At 33.8% G+C, this 18,358-nt stretch overlaps 1 protein-coding gene across 1 annotated transcript in view; it reads left to right on the top strand.

The window, feature by feature from the left end:
• The window catches only part of LOC114331475 (phenoloxidase-activating factor 1-like), a 145,851-nt gene extending 139,142 nt beyond the window's left edge, over positions 1–6,709 (top strand). The window contains exon 7 of the mRNA XM_028281063.2: positions 6,214–6,709. Within this exon, the coding sequence (XP_028136864.2) occupies positions 6,214–6,536 (323 nt within the window). The 3' untranslated portion in view covers positions 6,537–6,709. The remainder of the gene's footprint in view (positions 1–6,213) is intronic.
• The last annotated feature ends 11,649 nt before the right edge of the window (positions 6,710–18,358 follow it).

Raw genomic sequence — 18,358 nt, 5'->3', positions numbered from 1 at the left:
TCATTATTATTGTTATTATTGTAAATATATTGACGATTTATGTAATTTTAGTAAATTGGATTGTTATTGTTTTGTTGTCTTGACTTTTTATAAGCTTTGTCGATAAAATTGTACAGTTTTTCATGACAATAAAGCATATTTCTATTCTATTCTATTCTATTCTACAATTACGTGGCTAAAAGTTCTAGTTCTAAACCAAAGCCAGAATCAGAGAAAAAAAAAACGATCGGTATTACGCGTAAAAAATACCAAAAATACCAAAATCTCAATCCAAAACTAGGTTGAAGAAAATACATATGTAGAATCTCAAAGTTCAAAATCGGTTAAAAAATGTATTTTCTCGGCTTCCATAGAGCAACTTTGAAATTCTACTTTGCTTCAACCTACTTTTTCATTGGGATTTTATTATTTTTGATAGTTTTCATGCGTAATACTAATCGTTTATATTATTAAAATATATATGTTATGAGTCTCCTGAAGATATAAAACTTTGTATGTTGAAAGAGGACCGAAACAAAAAGGTAAAACTACGGCCAGACAAGCGATAATTTACGGCGCTGTATGATTCAGTGAATTTGTACTCTACGAGCTCCCTAGTGAGAAAGTTTTGGGGTAGTTCTGATTTCTTTCATTATATATGGATTTTGGGCTGCTGAATCCGAATATGAGGTTTGCGGACAAAATTTCTTGCCGGAACATTGAAAAAATCACGAAAAAATCGAATTATTTCAGCTTTTTTCCGCTTTTTTGCTCGAATCTCGAAAAGTATGAACTTTTAGTAAATGGTCTGTTAACAGAAATTAAAGTACTTAAAATTATCTACAAATATCACTATTTACTTTTTTTCTCAGACGAACCGTTCGGTCTAAAGTGCAAGTTGAAAATTACCAATTTTTAACGGTCTCGGCAAAACCCACTTTTTACATTCCAAAACTTTAGTTTTTATTAGAATGCTGTCATTTGATAAATTTCTTCTAATTTTCTGTACAAATAATCAATGTTAGTTCATAATATGAATATGGTATGTCCCTTCTCACAGTTTCCATGTATCCATTCCATCCTAAAATACCGAAAATGTCTCTGCTTTTCCGCCACAGAAGATCAGGCACAGATGGAGTCACAGTTTCAGTTGGTATGAACATTGCTTTCGGATCTTGATTTCTGATAAACCTTGAGGTTTTGTCCTTTCAAAATGTATTAGTTGAACAGCTCTCTGACTTCCATAAATCTCAGGTGCGGGTTTAGTTTTTAGCCGAGGAATGGATTGGTTAGGAGCTATTGCATGTTTTGGTGCAATACAAGAAATGCCACCCATGACGTAAAAAGTGTGGTATCCGTCGATTGTATGTACGTTAACCCTTTCTGTCCCAACGCTACATATATACGTTTTTGAAAAAGTGGGTCTATATTCCCAGCCGACGTATATATACGTTCAAGGTGTAATGGTCTCAATTTACCAAAGCCGAAAATATGCGTTGCTTATAAAATTTTAGACCCATTGGTGTCCCAATGCCGTAGAAATATGTCCGAAAATGTTAGATTATTGTTCCCAAAGCCTCAAAATATTGGCACGTAAAACAGGTCATGCGGACCTATTGCCGTATATATTTGTTCACATATTTTAGATATATGCTATATTGTAGCACTGGTGGCAACGCTTATAGGTAGCTGCTAGAAGGTGAAGCGTTTGTAGCCACAGAAAAGGCCAGAAAAAAAAGAAACATGTGTGCAAGATGCGGATTCGGCCTTTGCGTAGTGTCATGTTTTGAGGAGTACCACACAAAAGAAAACTTTTAATGTTAATTTACATTACATTATTTTTTTTAAGTTAGTTACATTTTTTCAAGTTGGTTTGGCTCTCTGATGTGTACTTTTGAAAAGAAAACTTTTAAGTTGGTTAAAAAAACTCACTAAAAAACATGTTTTGGTCATTTGTTTTATTATTTATATGCGACGTATATATAAGGCAATGGGACTCTAAGCATGAAAAAACCTTTGGGATTGAGGGACCAACATGCAAATTAAGGCCTGGCATAGAAAGGGTTAAAATCAGCGTTTTCGTACACCTGTTGTGTAAAGCACGGCTGGTCAATTGCTGACACTTCGAGATAAGCAACGCGCTTGCCCAAGGTCTTGTAGCGGAGGTAAAGCCCAGATAGTTGGTCTCACCATTCCTTGCAGGGTTGGCCGTTTTCTCTACAAAAAGTACGCTATTTATATCTACTTCTTCTTAACTGTAACTTCTTCATTGATTACTTCCTATGTTTAAGTATAGTTACGCCTAAATAGTTTGACGATAACATTGAAAAAGTCAATTTTTAAAAAAATGGCAAACTATCCCGTTTTGTCCACCTGGTCGGGTAAAACGAAATGGATTTTGAATGTGAATAAAGACGATATTGAAGTTTAATATATTGACTTAAAAAATAAAACATTATTCATCTAACATTAATATTAACGACGTTCTACACCTTCGTTGCGGGGTATGCCTCTCAGAGGAAAGGAGGGGAAACTTATATGCAAGCGAAAGTTGGTAACAATGCATTTATAGCAGAATGCCCAAATCATATGTTTCAGTATTGAATATTTTATAAAAATAAATTATAATAAATTACGGAAATTACGGAATAAATTACGGAATTAATTATAATAAATAAATAAAAAATAAATGGGACGGTAAACAATCCTCATTTTTTAATATGTTATTCCTTACCAAAAAACCTTTAATTTAAGAACAAATAATTAAAAATCGTAAATTTGGGTCAAAAGTTATTAACTTTTTAAGAATTCCCATAAGAGCCCATATTAAAACTTAACTTTGACCCTTAATAGTAATTAAACGGCACGGTAAAACAATTTTTTAAAAATCAAGTCTTAGTTTTTTGAAGTAAACTATAACATACTAAAATTTCATGCAAATCCTTAATTCTTTGCCGAAAGTGTAGAACGTCGTTAAATAAATCTATAGTTTAAAACCGACAAAAATCTCATGAGTATGGCTCACCATCATTCTCTACCCCGGCGCAAGCTTCGTGAGCCCAAAGTCGACATTGTTCACACATTACCCAACCATCATCTGATTGTGATTTAAAATACAGTTACGAGCAATAAATGCAAACTTCGTGCTCGTCTTCATCATCTGAACTGCTATCCCTTTTATTTCTTTCTCTTTTTTATTTTCTTGGTTTTGGAACATATTTTTTATTTTTTCCTTTGCATTTCCAAACCCTTTGTTTTTCACCCAAATTTAATTTTGATTTCTTGGTGGGCTTTTTACCTATAGACATCTCCAGTTGTTCCTTATTAGGTGTTAAGGTTAACACAGCTGTTGTTCTGGTCCTTTTATCATTAGGGTTAATTTTTCTTTCTGCGCGAGGAAGGGCAACTAGTTCTTTGGCAGTGACTTAAAATTGATTGACAGAGTACGGACAAGAGGGGGACTTGCAACTTGTTGCAAGAAAGAGGAGAAGGAATAAAATGACGTTCACTGTAGTGAAAAATTTTCCTTATTTTCAAGCACCTTAGGAGATTTTTGTGCTGTAAAATTGTCTGAAGGCAATGTATTTGGAGAATTCTCATTTTCTGCATCACCATCAACTTGGTTTTGTGATAATGGTGGTGTTCGAGGTGGAGAGCGCCGATTATTTTCTAAAATGGGACCAATCATCGAATCGCTCATCGGTGTTTCTGTGGTTTCAGCTGGTTCAAACATCAATTCTTCAAAAATTTCTGGATTGTGAGGTTGAATGCCAGTCTTTATAAACCTATTCACAGCGGTTTGGACGGTAGCAGCTTTCATATATGCGTTTCCGAAAAGTTTGCCTATTTAGGAGACTGTGATTGGTCGACCTGGATGTTGCTGCATCCATTTTTGAACTTCTGACTTATAATAAGTGCTGAGTGGTGACATGAAACTGACGTTTAGAGACTGAAATCGATGCGTGGTATGCGGAGTTAAGCATAACATTACAACACCAGTATTTGTAGCTTTCTCTATGACGTCAATATTTTTATGTGGGTCGAGTAAGAGAACAGGATGTTCTTTGGAGAGATTTGAAAACTCAATAAAATGACTAAACCAATTAGACAAAATTTCATTTTGCATCCATCCTGACGAATGATAGAAAACTTTACTGCCAGGTGGAGCATCATCTAACAGTTCAGGTTTTTAGCCGCTCAACCCTAAAAAAAATTAAATTTAATATGCTTGTTAAAAAGTATCTACGTTTTGGTTGGACATAACGGAATAGTATTCAGTTTTACCCAACCACTCGATACCCCATTTTACCCAACTAAACACTAAATAATGTTGTGAAATTTTTTAACAAAAAAAACAGTTATCATAATCACAAAAATCGCAAAACACACTCATATTACATAGAATAGAGAAACATAAAAAATACACACCGGTATTTATTTTGTTGATTTAAACCTAATAATTCTTAACTAGTAACTACGGATGAAACTAATTATGGTAGGGGAGCCCAAGCGGGGATTTTTGCAGTTACTCGAGCGCGTCAGATTAGCATATAGGGAGAAACCTGGTACTCTGCAGATGTACCTCTACCATATATTGGCTCTTAACACAGGGGAGTTCGTTAAGGGGGGCCCGAAAAAAAAAATCTATCCTTGAAAAAACTCGAAATTGTCAGATTAAGATACGGTAAGTTAAGTACATGCAAAAGAGTGTATATTTTAAAAATCTGACGATTTGAGCCGGGCGTAAGGAAATGGGCGAGTCCCAAAATTTCACAAGAAAAAAGCGAATAATTCGCGAAATGATTGACAGATCGAAAAACTAAAAAATATGTGCTCAATATTTTTTAAAAATCTATCGAATCATACCAAACACGACTTCCCACGGAGAGGGGTGGGGGGTAAATTTAATATTTTAAAAACGAATCCCGCGATATTTTGCGAAATGAACATCAGATCGAAAAACTGTCAAATACACTTATTCAATATTTTTGAAAAGTCTATCGAATGGCACCAAACACGACCCCCCATGGACGTGGGGTGGGGGGTTACTTTAAAATCTTAAATAGGAGCCCTCATTTTTTATTACAGATTTGGATTCCTTAAGTAAAAATAAGTAACTTTTATTCAAAACATTTTTTCGAATTATGGATAGATGGCGTTATACTCGAAAAAGACGATTGTTGGAAATGGAAAATTAAATTAAAAAATGGCAAGCGCCCACTAAAATGGAAAACTTTACTTAACTTTTTTTGGTTTTAGGACCTACTCTTCACAACCCAATAGGTCCCCAAAGCGCTCGAGTGACTGCACATTTAGCATACTTTGCTCCCCTACCATTAGCATAAACTTACTTTTCCAAACTAGCATTTGCAACCAGCCACAGATCAACAATTTAATCAGAGTAACCTTCTGCTACCTTCAAATAGACGGTATCTGTAGTGATTAACATCCCGCGTCATTAGATGGCGCAGCTTATTTTTAAATTATTGTCGGTATCCCGTTTTACCAGACTATCCTGTTTTAGCCAACTCTCCCCTATAGTGCCTTTTTATACGAAAATCATTGTTATTCCAGTGTATCTAAACTATTTTGGTCATTATTGCGACCGTAAATTGTTAATTAACAATTTAATTGTTGCTAAACTGTTCGTTCAATTTCCACTAGCTTCTGTGAACATAATCTACATTAAAAAAGCTTTTGTCACCAAGTTATTGAATTATTAATAAATTATGACTTCCCTGCAATTTTATTTGAAAATTAAAGATTTTGTTGAGAAAATCCGGATTTACCAAGGACAATTCTCGTCAAAGGAAATCGAAAAACAATATCCCTGCGCAGAATTAAATTACGGTGAATTTTAAATGTTGTTCTGAAGTTACTTCTTTGTGGCATTTTTGTAATTACTTAACTATTCTAAATGGGAAGTAAGCCACAATTTAACTAAACAATTATTTTATTAACGTTTCGACGTCCAAATCGGACGTCGTTGTCAAAATACAAAATATTAGTAAATTAAACAAAAATGTTGTTGAATTTTTATTTTAGTGTTTTTGGTTTAAAGTTAAAATCTTCGGAATTACAGAGCAATAATTGAAAGAATCTATTTCGGAGCGCGAATTGTTATAAAAACAAAATAGGAAAAAAATTTCCAGGAAAATAACTTTTCCCAAATTGGCCAATTTTCCGATAATCTTCTGAGACTATAGATAAATATATTATTGATATTATTTTTAGAAGTAAAAACTGATGTCCTTCAAAAAGTTGATTTACCAATAGTGCCCATAAATCGTTGCAGAGAAGCATATAAAGGTCAAAGTAGTAAAGCCCGCTTAACCTACAAGCAACTTTGTGCTGGAGGTCAAAATAACCAGGATGCTTGTCCCGGGGACAGTGGAGGACCTCTTCAGGTTGCCAGATTGGTTGATGGTTCCGCTCGTTACATCCAGCATGGGGTTGTATCTTTTGGACCCCGTGAGTGTGGCTTCGAAGGATTTCCAGGAATTTATACCAGGGTGGCTTACTATATGGATTGGATATTAGATAATATGAGACGTTAATTTTATATAGGTTTATTTAATTTTTGTGATAAGTTTGAATCCATTGTTATAAATAACATGCTAAATATAGTACCCGTTTACTGTAAGAATAAAAAAATTGACAAAAACCTGAAACAAAATAAATGTGATATATTTTATTAGAGTTACTTAAAATAATATTGTAGTAGACCTAATGTTCTTTTTATTTTTTTTATTTTAAATTTACACTACCTAAGGGCAAATGTACCTATGAATTTTAAATTAGAACTAACACAAAGTTAGCTGATCTATTAAACGATATTCAAAACAAAAATTATGCTCTTTACCTATCATTTTTGCATTTTACCATTTATTTAAGCTAATCTTTTTAGCCTATACTAGAATATTCAAACCTGATTAATTAAATGCAGGGTTAGGAAGCAAAATTTCGTCAACAAGAAGTAAAAGGAGAAAAACTGAAAACTAAGTATCAACGGTTAAACTGCAAAACCTTGGAAGTCGATTTTTGGTAAATTATTACTTTTATACTTTGTTGGTTTATACTTTTACATATCTTTTAAACTACGAAAGCTTGTAAGTCAATATTTAAATTTAATGGTACTAGCGACATCTACGAAAACCTCATAATAAGTAAGATTTTAAGTTACCAAACCTCGTAAGTTGCATTTTTATGAGACAAAACCTCGTAGGTTTAATGATAGTTTAAGATTTTAAGTAACAAAACCTCGTAAGCCGCTCTTTGAAAAAGAAAAATAAATATTACTGAATTTTACTTAATGGTAATGGAATGGTTACCTAAAAAGAACCCTACACACACAAAACGAATAAATTGAATCCTACGTAAAGAAGCCAAATTGTTTTTCGTCTCTCCTCTAAAGTTACATAAAACTCAATTACGAGGTTTTGCAGTTTAACCGTCGATATATCAACAAGAAGACAAAACGCTCTCCTATTAGTCTAAGAACTAGTGAACCCTCCGAGTAGAGGTCTTCTTGTAAGGATAGGAATTTGTATAGTGATAATTCATAGCACACCAAAGCTAAAAACCATGACCTGGCAGGCATCAGCCCTGCACGTGAATCTACGAGGTGAGTCGAAAAGTGCATCGTTTAGGGTGTAAAATAAAGTTTCTCCTGTTAAGTTTAAATTTAAGTATGTGTTTGAGTAAGTCATTTAGAAGAAATGTGTACAATGACAGGCGATTCTGAACAGCATAAGACCTTGCCATGCGAGGAAAAAATTAAGGTTTTTTCCTAAAATTATTTTTTTTTCATCGAACAAGGTTTTTTTTTAGGTTTTTTGAATCATTCCAAACAGAAAGGTCTTAGTGACTTTTCTCTTAGGTTGACAGTTTTTGACATACAAGCGATTAAAAATTTAAAAATTGCGAAAGCGGCCGTTTTAACCCTGAATCGGACATTTAACTGAAAATTTCAATGTTGCTAAGGTAGGTAGATATTTTTTAAACATCGATTGATGAAATGCCGAAGAGTTTTTTGCAATACAATATCGAAAACCCCTTCGTTTTTAATTGCTAATCAAGCGGGCGCGACACTGTAGTTAAAGCGAGGACGTTTGAGTTTGCATAAATTCATTATTTCGAGAATGGGCTTTGAAGAGAAATCCTCAGACAGGTCGATTTTTATTTTTAAATTAGGACTTTTTGGCATAATTATATAATACTAGTGACGATATCCATCTGGGCGCGATGACGTAATCGATGATTTTTTTTTTAATGGGAGTAGGGGTCGTGTGGTCACTAATTTGAAAGGTTATTTAATTCTCTATTCAGTAATATAAACGTTAACATAAGTATTTATAAAGGGTATTATACAAAATGTTTGGGGTTTTCGATATTGCATTACAAAAAACTCTTCGGGATTTCATCAATCGATGTAATATCTACCTACCTTGGCAACATTGAAATTTTCAGTTAAATGTCTGATTCAGGGTCAAAAATGGCCAATTTTGCATTTTTAAATTTTTAATCGCTTTTATGTCAAAAACTATTAACCTAAGATAAAAGTCACTAAAGACCTTTTCTGTTTGGAATGATACAAAAAACCTAAAAAAACTTTGTTCGGTGCAAAAAAAATTTTAGGAAAAAACCCTAATCTTTCCCCTCGCCTGGCAAGATCTTATACTCTTCAGAATCGCCTGTCATTGTACACATATCTTCTAAATGACTTACTCAAACACATACTTAAATTTAAACTTTACAGGAGGAAGTTTATTTTCCCCCTAAAGTATGCACTTTTCGATTCATCTGCAGATATACATGCAGGGCTAATGCCTCCCAGGTCATGGTTTTTAGCCTTGGTGTGATATGAATTATCACTATACAAATTTCTAGCCTTACAGGAAGACCGTTACTCGGAGGGTTCACTAGCTCTTAGACTATATTCGAGTTCTACAAATGAAATATCTCCCATAGTGCGGCACATTCGTGCAAATATTATAAGAATTGTGAATTTAATGATAGAAGCATATAATTTTGACCACATATACTACACATAAAAAGGTTCAAAATTAGATAGAAGGCTATCTCAGATTTTGCTTTTACAAAAATGGCGGGGATTTAAAATGGCGACTATACATATGTGACTAATAGCACGATAACTTTTGAACGAGACTTCAGATTTCAACCAAATTTGGTATATAGGTTCTTTTTTTATGTATAAGTTCGAGGTCTTAAACCGGAAGAATCGGTTTACCAGAGGTTGTGTTTTTCCTGGTTTTTATGTAAAAATATGTTGTTTTTTTTTCAATTATTTCACCCTGTATGTAATAATTTTTAACATAGTTAATACGGCCATTAAAAAGAGCGTAAAAATATTTTTTAGGAAATATTTTTAACTTTTTAGTTATGTCAATTACCATTTATTAAGTGCAAAACGTAATTATTGTGAATTTAATGGTAGAGGCATATAATTTGGACGACATTTACTACACATATAGAGGTTCAAATTTAGATACAAGGCCATCTCAGTTTTTGTTCCTTTTACAAAAATGGCGGGCATTCAAAATGGCGACTATACATATGTGACTAATAGCTCGATAACTTTTGAACGAGATGTCAGATTTCAACCAAATTTGGCATATAGGTTCTTTTTTTGATGAATAATATCTAGGTCTTGAACCGGAAGAATCGGTTTACCAGAATTTGTGTTTTTACTGTTTTTTTTTATGTAAAAATATGTTGTTTCTTTTTCAATTCTTTCACCCTGTATATATTAATTTTTCAAAAAGGTGATACCGGCGTTGAAAATAGCGTATAAATATTTTTTAGGGAATATTTTGAACTCTTTAGTTATATTAATTACCATTTAATACATACCATACATTTAATACGTTTAACCATAGACATGCATAACGTATCTTCACATATAGGTACCTACTTATGTGCGGCAGATTCGTGCAAATAATAATATAAGAATTATTGTGCATTTAATGGTAGAAGCATATAATTTTAACCACACACACTACACATACAAATATTCAAATTTAGCTATGATGCCATCTCAGATTTAGTATTTTACAAAAATGGCGGGCATTCAAAATAAATCTGCCGCCCATAGGTACATGTGAATATACGTTATGCATTTATTAAATGGTAATTAACACAACTGAAAAGTTCAAAATATTTCCCTGAAAAATATATTTACACTCTTTTCAATGGCGTTATTACTTTTTGAAAAATGTATATATACAGGGTGAAAAAATTGAAAAAAAAACAACATATTATTACATAAAAAAACAGTAAAAACACAAATTCTGGTCAACCAATTCTTCCGGTTCAAGGCCTCGATATTATTCATCAAAAAAGAACCTATATACCAAATTTGGTTGAAATCTGACGTTTCGTTCAAATGTTATCGTGCTATTAGTCACATATGTATAGTCGCCATTTTGAATGCCCGCCATTTTTGTAAAAGGAACAAACACTAAGATGCCCTGGTAACTAAATTTGAACCTTTATATGTCTAGTATATGTGGTCCAAATTATATGCTTCTACCATTAAATGCACAATAATTCTTATAATATTTGCACTAATTTGCCGCACATAGGTACATGTGAAGATACGTTTTGCATTTATTAAATGGTAATTAACAGAACTAAAAAGTTAAAAATATTTCCTAAAAAATATGTTTACGCTCTTGTCAATGGTGGTATTAACTTTTTGAAAAATTAATACATACAGGGTGAAAGAATTGAAAAAAAACAGCATATTTTACATAAAAACCAGGAAAAACACAACTTCTGGTAAACCGATTCTTCCGGTTCAAGACCTCGATCTTATACATCAACAAAAGAACCTATATACTATATACCAAATTTGGTTGAAATCTGAAGTATCGTTCAAAAGTTATCGTGCTATTAGTCACAATGTATAGTCGCCATTTTGAATCCCCGCCATTTTTGTAAAAGGCAAAATCTGAGATGGCCTCATATCTAAATTTGAACCTTTATATGTGCAGTATATGCGGTACAAATTATATACTTCTATCATTAAATGCACAATTGTTTCACATATCGGCTGCACTACCAGAAATAAATAAAGTAATCAGTAATAAACTTAATAACTCGTGATGCAACAGGCGGGGAAACTATTCAAATTGTCTAAATATATGCACCTACAGCACAAACATTGACTCATAGTGTTAAACCATTTTACGAACAACTTCAAAAGTTTTTCGATCACTTGAATCACAGGCGCAGGCGATAATAATCCGATTGGAGCAAAAGTCTGGAAACGCCTAATTATTTTTTAAATGGATGTTCCAAATTCTACAAAAACCGGGATACGCCTATTATGTAATAGGCCGGGCCGAAAAAGGGCAAAAAAATTTTTTTGGGAAATTTTAAGCGGGCTAGTAAAAAAAGTTGTGTATGGTAGTCCTAATACTGTGTACCAAACATAGGCCGAATTAAATTATTTTTGACCGGGCCCCCGGGGGCTTAAAAAAATTATTATTTTTTGCTTTATTTTTGGAGCGAGCTAGTGTCTAAGATATTAATATAAATGCTACTATCCTGTATAAAAATTTTCATCATGATCTAAAAATATTTAACCGGGCCCCAGGACCAAAAATATAAAAGAGGGTTAACCAATGCATATTTATTTACTATTTTTGCACTGTGAACTGTGCAGCTTTTTGCTTGAATGAATATTCGGCACAAAAGGTTTTTATATTGAACTATTATGCACATATTTAACATTATTTCGTATATTCATTTAACCCAGAACTTACCACGATGAGGTTGCTGCACGGTGAGTTCCACTCGCCCACCCTCCTTTGCTCAGCATTTTTACTTACTCATTCCTTGAAGCATAGTGTCGATATTTACTTTCAAATATTGCCTAATTCTTCCTGGTATCAAGTTTAGCTCGAATATAACCATCTCTAGATTCTTCACCACACACTTTTATTGATGCATCAGTAATTATCTTCACACACCTCTCCACCGCTTGAGTATGGCAAGGAAAATTGTCAAACTTAAGAACTTCTGTCACCATGTCGCACAATTATTCTTCGTCTGCTAAACGCTGTATTAGAGGAGGATGCTGTTACAATACTATTCATCCAGTCTATGAGATCTATGTAATCTTCTGCATCGAAATTGATTTAGGGATTTGGGATACTATGAAAGCACAATTTTTATACCGGCCTTCCTATATTTTAAAATCCTTCTGAGAGCATCCTCTCTAATACGTTGACGTTAATCTGTTAACACACAAATTTGAATGATTTCCGGGTGCGCAAAATAAGCATTGTCTTAATTAACTTTATTGATAAATGGATGAGACATTATTCGGAAAATCTCTCGAAGGCTGCATTGATTTCTATAGATGCCTGGCATCGTATTCCAATTTTGGCTGTGTTTTTATCTCAAACCTCATACGTGAATATACTTGTATTACAAACTCAGCTAAAACCTTTAAGCTTTCTCAAGGATCAGTTGTAGCTACATAAACTCTAAGAATGCGGTTAGCTGTCGTGAACCAACGTGTTTGTGCCATCTTCCCTGGACTTTTCTCTGCCAAACTTTGAGAACATATTCCATCTCCAATTATGGCTTAGGATAGTTTGGACAAATTCTATTGATCTAAACTTGGATCATTTTCATTTACAAGAGACAGGACAGCTTCTATGGTGTTATATTTAATAACAGGCATTTTTTCGTAATTGGGAAGAAGGGATCCAATCTGCTCAGAATATGAATAGAGACCTTTTGTGTGGTCATCTAGTTTTTGCAGCAAATATCGCAAGGGAAGTTCATTAGCGTTCAATGGGCATACACTTCACTGCAATGGTTTATTTACTCTCCTTTCTATAATTCGTATGATTCCACCTTCCAGCCCGTATTTACATTTGAACCATCACATCCCATAACACCTAATTTACTTAGATCTATATTATGGCTTTGTAAGTAGTCTAATATTCCTTCGACAATATCTATGACATGAGATTGGCTAAGATCCAAGTACCCAAAATATAAACTACCGGGTCCTTCAATTAAAGCTATATGGTCTTTAGTTTTCATAATTCGTCTCGCCTTTCCGAATACCATGGTTTGATCTTTCCTTTCATCAAAGTGTAGCTCTTCAATATTGACTTTTCCCTTAACTCCTCTCCGAATTTTATTTTTGTCGATGACTAGCACTGTATTATCTTTGAAGATTTAGTTAAGATCTTCTAAAACGGCATTTAAAAGCTTAAGTATTTTTTCTGTATACTGTGTTATCTTTATTTTGCTTAATAATAAAATATGACAACAGAAGCTATTTTAATAGCCCCAAACATTTTCTTAACAATATAAAAATTCTTTAAAGGCCGGGGGGGCCCGGTTAATTACTTTCTAAATCGTCCCAAATTTGGTATAGGAGTATATAAATACTAGTTACAACTTTTAGCAACTAGCCTTGTACAAGAATTTAAAAGAAAATTTTCGACCCAAAAAAAATTTTTTAAGGGCCAGGAGGCCCGGTTAAATATTTTTTAAACTGGCCCAAATTTGGTCTAGGATTATATAAATACTAGTCCCAACTTTTGGAAACTAGCCGCGTAGAAAAATTAAAAAAAATATTTTCGGCACGGCCTATTATGTAATATGGAGATTTCAAATTTGATGTTGCCAGATTTACCATTTTTCTGATATCATTAGTGACTTTGGTTTTTTAAATACAACATTCTGTATTATTGGAATCCTTGCTTCAATACGAGATCAACCATATTATGTTACACTTATATTATATTACACTTATATTATATTACACTATTATTAGTATTTTATCTAGGCACGAAAATCTTAAACAAATAAAACTTCTCAGTGCCAAATACCTTTGAAGCAATTCAATAAATATTGAACGCTGTAATTTTGACATTAGGGCAGACCGGGGTTGGTTGTTGCAGGGGCAGGTTGTTACAGACGCTTTTATTACTTACGAATAGTCGTTGACTCCATAACAAGTCTGAAAAATTTCGCGCATGTCTGTTACCTATAATATTTCCAAACGACACAGCGCCAGTCACAGATCACTTAACTCTCTTTAGATGTTTCACGCAGGTATCTCAAGGTCATCCTAAACTAAATGTCATTTTTAGTAATGATACGTTTTTTGAGATGTCGCCATGCACCTGGAGTGAAGATTTCTTCTATATCACTGAGTCTAAGTGTCATTATAATTTGTCAATTGTCATCATTAATCATTGTCAGTATGCCTTTATCTTTATGTCAGTAAATGTTTATCTGATTGTTAGCAATAATAAAAAATCCTGATTTAGATAAAATGGATTCAAATACAGTTTTTGAAACAAAACGAATGTGATTTGAAGATCCCTAGGAAGATCAAATTCCTAGCTTATATTTGCATGGTGAGTTCAACAAGTATTTGTTATTAGAGAACAAGTAACACAGTTAATGGTGTAGGGTAGCAAACGAATGTAACACCAAGTAAGTAACCCCTACTGAAGATAATATAATTAATAAAAATTATTTTACGTGAAATGAATATGGTTATTATCAAATCAATTATATTAATTTTTTGTTTTAGTTGAAAGTCCTTCAACAAGTAGAGATGCACACATGTTTCAATCATTTGAGATACCCTTTTGTAGAAGTATTTGGAACTCAATTTGGAAGATAACTATTAATAATTTCATTTGTAAAGATACGATTTGTAAAAAAGTATATACAAAGTGGTTTTGCTAAATAAATAAATAAAAATACGTTGTCATGTCTTATTTTTTCCCAAACGGTATTAAATTTTGTATATTTGAAATTAAAAATAATTTGCATATTTTAAAACCAAATTATTTTTTTTTTCAACTATACAAATATTTTAACCTAACATTTTCTTCCCACCAAAATTACATTTTGAAATTCCCGCTTGCATTAGTTCCGATACAAGCGGCATGGAGCGCTGTTTTTCATATTTAACCAAAGCGTTATTGTGAAACATCTAGAGGAGGTAGGTGATCTGTGGCGCCAGTCCATCGTATAATCCCGTAGAGTGTGGTTATGTGTTTTCATGCTTTCGAATAAAATTTAATGTGCCGTAGTAAGTATTAATATCTTTGGTAATACATAATGATATTAAATATTCTTGTGACGTGTAAATGCATCAGTATATTATGTTTCTTTTTTATTATATAGTTGCTCAATAAATATAGTTTTGTTAAAGTTATTCAGCATTTCTTATAAACCATGCTTTTGGGGTTGGTTGTAACAACCAGCCCCATAACGGGGTTGATTGTTACGTTTGTCGTCGGCATATACTTTACACTTTTTGTCTAACTCAACAGTGTTTAAGTTTTATTTCAGTTATTTAATAAGTAAAAAAAGTGTTAAACTTTTGTTTGATTTATTTAAAATACATTTCTTAAAAATAGTTTTTGCTATATTATTCTTTTAGCCAAATCTGTAACAACCAACCCCGGTCTCCTCTAATTCATAAAATTAACAATGTATAACTGTCAAAAATTTTACAATAAATAAGAAAACCAAAGACAAAATATGAGCAACAGAGATGGAATTCCTGAGGAGAAGCTGCAGAATAACAATAGCAGAGATTATATCGAACAGAACAGATTAACCTGGTACGGACATGTCAGAAGAGCAGACCAAAACTGTTGGATAAACAGACTAACAGAGTGGAGCTCGATAGGAAGAAGGAGGAGAGGCAGACCCCGAAAATCTTTCAGACATGAAGTGGAAGAAGTAATGTAAAGCAGAAATCTGCAGGAAGGTGAGTAGCAAAACACAAAGAACTGGAGAAAACGGTGAAGGAATACAGTAAAAACTATAGAAATGGTTGTTATATAGATATATAAAAGGTATAATCTAGATGTTTTTGAAGTTATGCTTCTCTAGGCGCGATTGGGAAAATGTTGAGAGTGAATTTTTATAAAAGCGACAGTATGGAGTACGCGCATACCGACAGTATGAAGTTAGTTGTTAAAATTTTCAAGTTAGGTATGTATTAATGCAAATAAAGTATGAAAAAATTATCTTGGTGTTTTTAGTAAATATATTTAATATAATTTTTGAGTCTTTGAATTTGTCTTTGTTGGGAATAGGATAATGATTGGAAACAAAATTAGACTTTTACCAACCTAGGGTACAGGCAGGTATTAGGAAAAACTTTGGCACTAACGACCACCTCCACTACTTAAAACGGATTAAAAATTATTAAAAAATCCAACGAATACAACCTACCATTGGTTCTGGCTTTCGTAGACTTTCGCAAACCATTTCAATACGATAGAAATTCACAGCGTAATGAAAGCTTTGGAGAAAAGTTGTAAGATTATCGTTACACTAAATTAATCGCGAACATATACAACATATACAATGATAGACGAAGCAGTAAAGCACTAAAATCGGCATTACCTGCGAAAAAAAGGACAAGACGGATCTTAATAATTCTTTTTGCATTCGACTCGTGAATGCTCTAGAAAACTTTGTGGCCCGGAGTTATGATATAATATTGAAAAACTACATACAAAAAATACATTCCTATATTGTATCTCAAACAAACAATAAAAAAAATTCAGAACTCGTCAATTATCGGCGGAAATGAGTTCTATTTTGTTACCCGGGGGTTTTTGGGGTCTCTGAAAACGAATATGACGTCAAAAGTGATCTCCGGAGAACCTTGTAGCCAGGGTACCTACTGTTTACCTCGTCTTGTGAAGTTTTCGGCAAATTCATTAAACATTGGTAAAAAATTATTACTCGGGGGTTTTTGGGGCCGCTAACGACGAATATGACATGGGAAGTGATTTTCGGAGTACCTGGTGCCCAGGGTACCTACTGTTTACCTCTCTTGTGGAGTTTTCGGCAAAAAATCTATATAAAAAATTAGTCAAAAATAATTACTCGGGGGTTTTTGGTCGCTAACGACGAATTTGACATCGGAAGCGATCTCCGGAATACCTGGTGCCCAGAGTACCTACTTTTTATGGAGTTTTCGGCAAATTCAGTGAACAATTAGCCAAAAATCATTACTTGGGGGTTTTTGGGTCGCTGACGACCAATGTGACATCGGAGGTGATCTACGGAATACCTGGTACCCAGGGTACCTACTGTTTACCCCGTTTTCTGGAGTTTTTGGCAAATACATTAAAAAAATTTGTTTAAAATCATTAGTCACGAGAAAAACAGTAGGTACATTGGGTACCAAAGTACTCCGTAGAGCACTTCCGATGTTATATTCGTCGTCACTGACCCAAAAACCCCCAAGTAATGATTTTTGGCTAATTTTTTAATGCATTAATGCCTTTAATGCCGAAAACTCCATAAGAAGTAGGTACCCAGGTATTCGGGAAATCGCTTCCGATATCATATTCGTCGTTAGCGACTCCAAAAATCCCCGAGTAATTATTTTTGACTAATTTTTTAATACATTTTTTGCCGAAAACTCCACAAGACGAGGTAAACAGTAGGTACCCTGGGCACCAGATACTCCGGAAATTACTTCCGATGTCATATTCGTCGTTAGCGGCCCCAAAAACAACCGAGTAATGATTTTTGACTAATTTTTAATGAATTTGCCGAAAACTTCACAATATGAGGTACACAGTAGGTACCCTGGGCACCAGGTACTCCGGAGATCACTTTTGACGTCATATTCGTTTTCAGCGACCCCAACAACGTTTGTTATGGAATCGTCAAGACGCCTCGGAACTGGACTGAATAAAACGATGACGACAAGTGCTATGGAAATGAGGAAATTGATACGAGAAAGGTTATATATATATATGGGCTGCTGGAATGTAAGAACTATGTATGAGATCGGCAAAACTAATCAGCTAGCTGCTGAGATGGACAAAAACAAAATAGAAATCCTAGGAATAAGCGAGGTAAGGTGGAAAGGATGTGGAGACTACAAAATGGAAAAACAATCTTATTCTCGGGACATACACAGGAAACTGCCAAACATGAGGGCGGAGTGGCCATAATGCTGGGAAAAAACGCAGCACGAGCATTGATAGATTGGGAGGGTGTGACAGATTATAGTAGCAAGGTTTAAAACAAGATTTCGCAACCTCTCAATAATAAATGTTTATGCTCCCACCAACGACAAAGAACAGGTAGTGAAAGAAGGATTTTACGAGAAACTGCAAGCTGTATATGATAGAATGGAGGCAAATAATAAAAGTGATATCTTAATAATGATGGGGGATATGAAGGCCAAAATAGGTGGAGAAAATGAGGGAAAAGAGTTTGGAATGGGTAGGGAAGGCTTAGGAGAAATAAATGAAAATGGTGAAATGTTTACTGACTTCTGTGCCCAAAACAACTTAATGATTGGCGGAAGTATCTTTCCACACAAGCG

Source organism: Diabrotica virgifera, chromosome 6 (genome assembly GCF_917563875.1).
Source record: "Diabrotica virgifera virgifera chromosome 6, PGI_DIABVI_V3a".
NCBI classification, from domain to species: Eukaryota; Metazoa; Arthropoda; class Insecta; order Coleoptera; family Chrysomelidae; genus Diabrotica; species Diabrotica virgifera.
The sequence above is the reverse complement of the archived record's forward strand: the minus strand, read 5'-3'. Positions and strand labels throughout refer to the sequence as shown.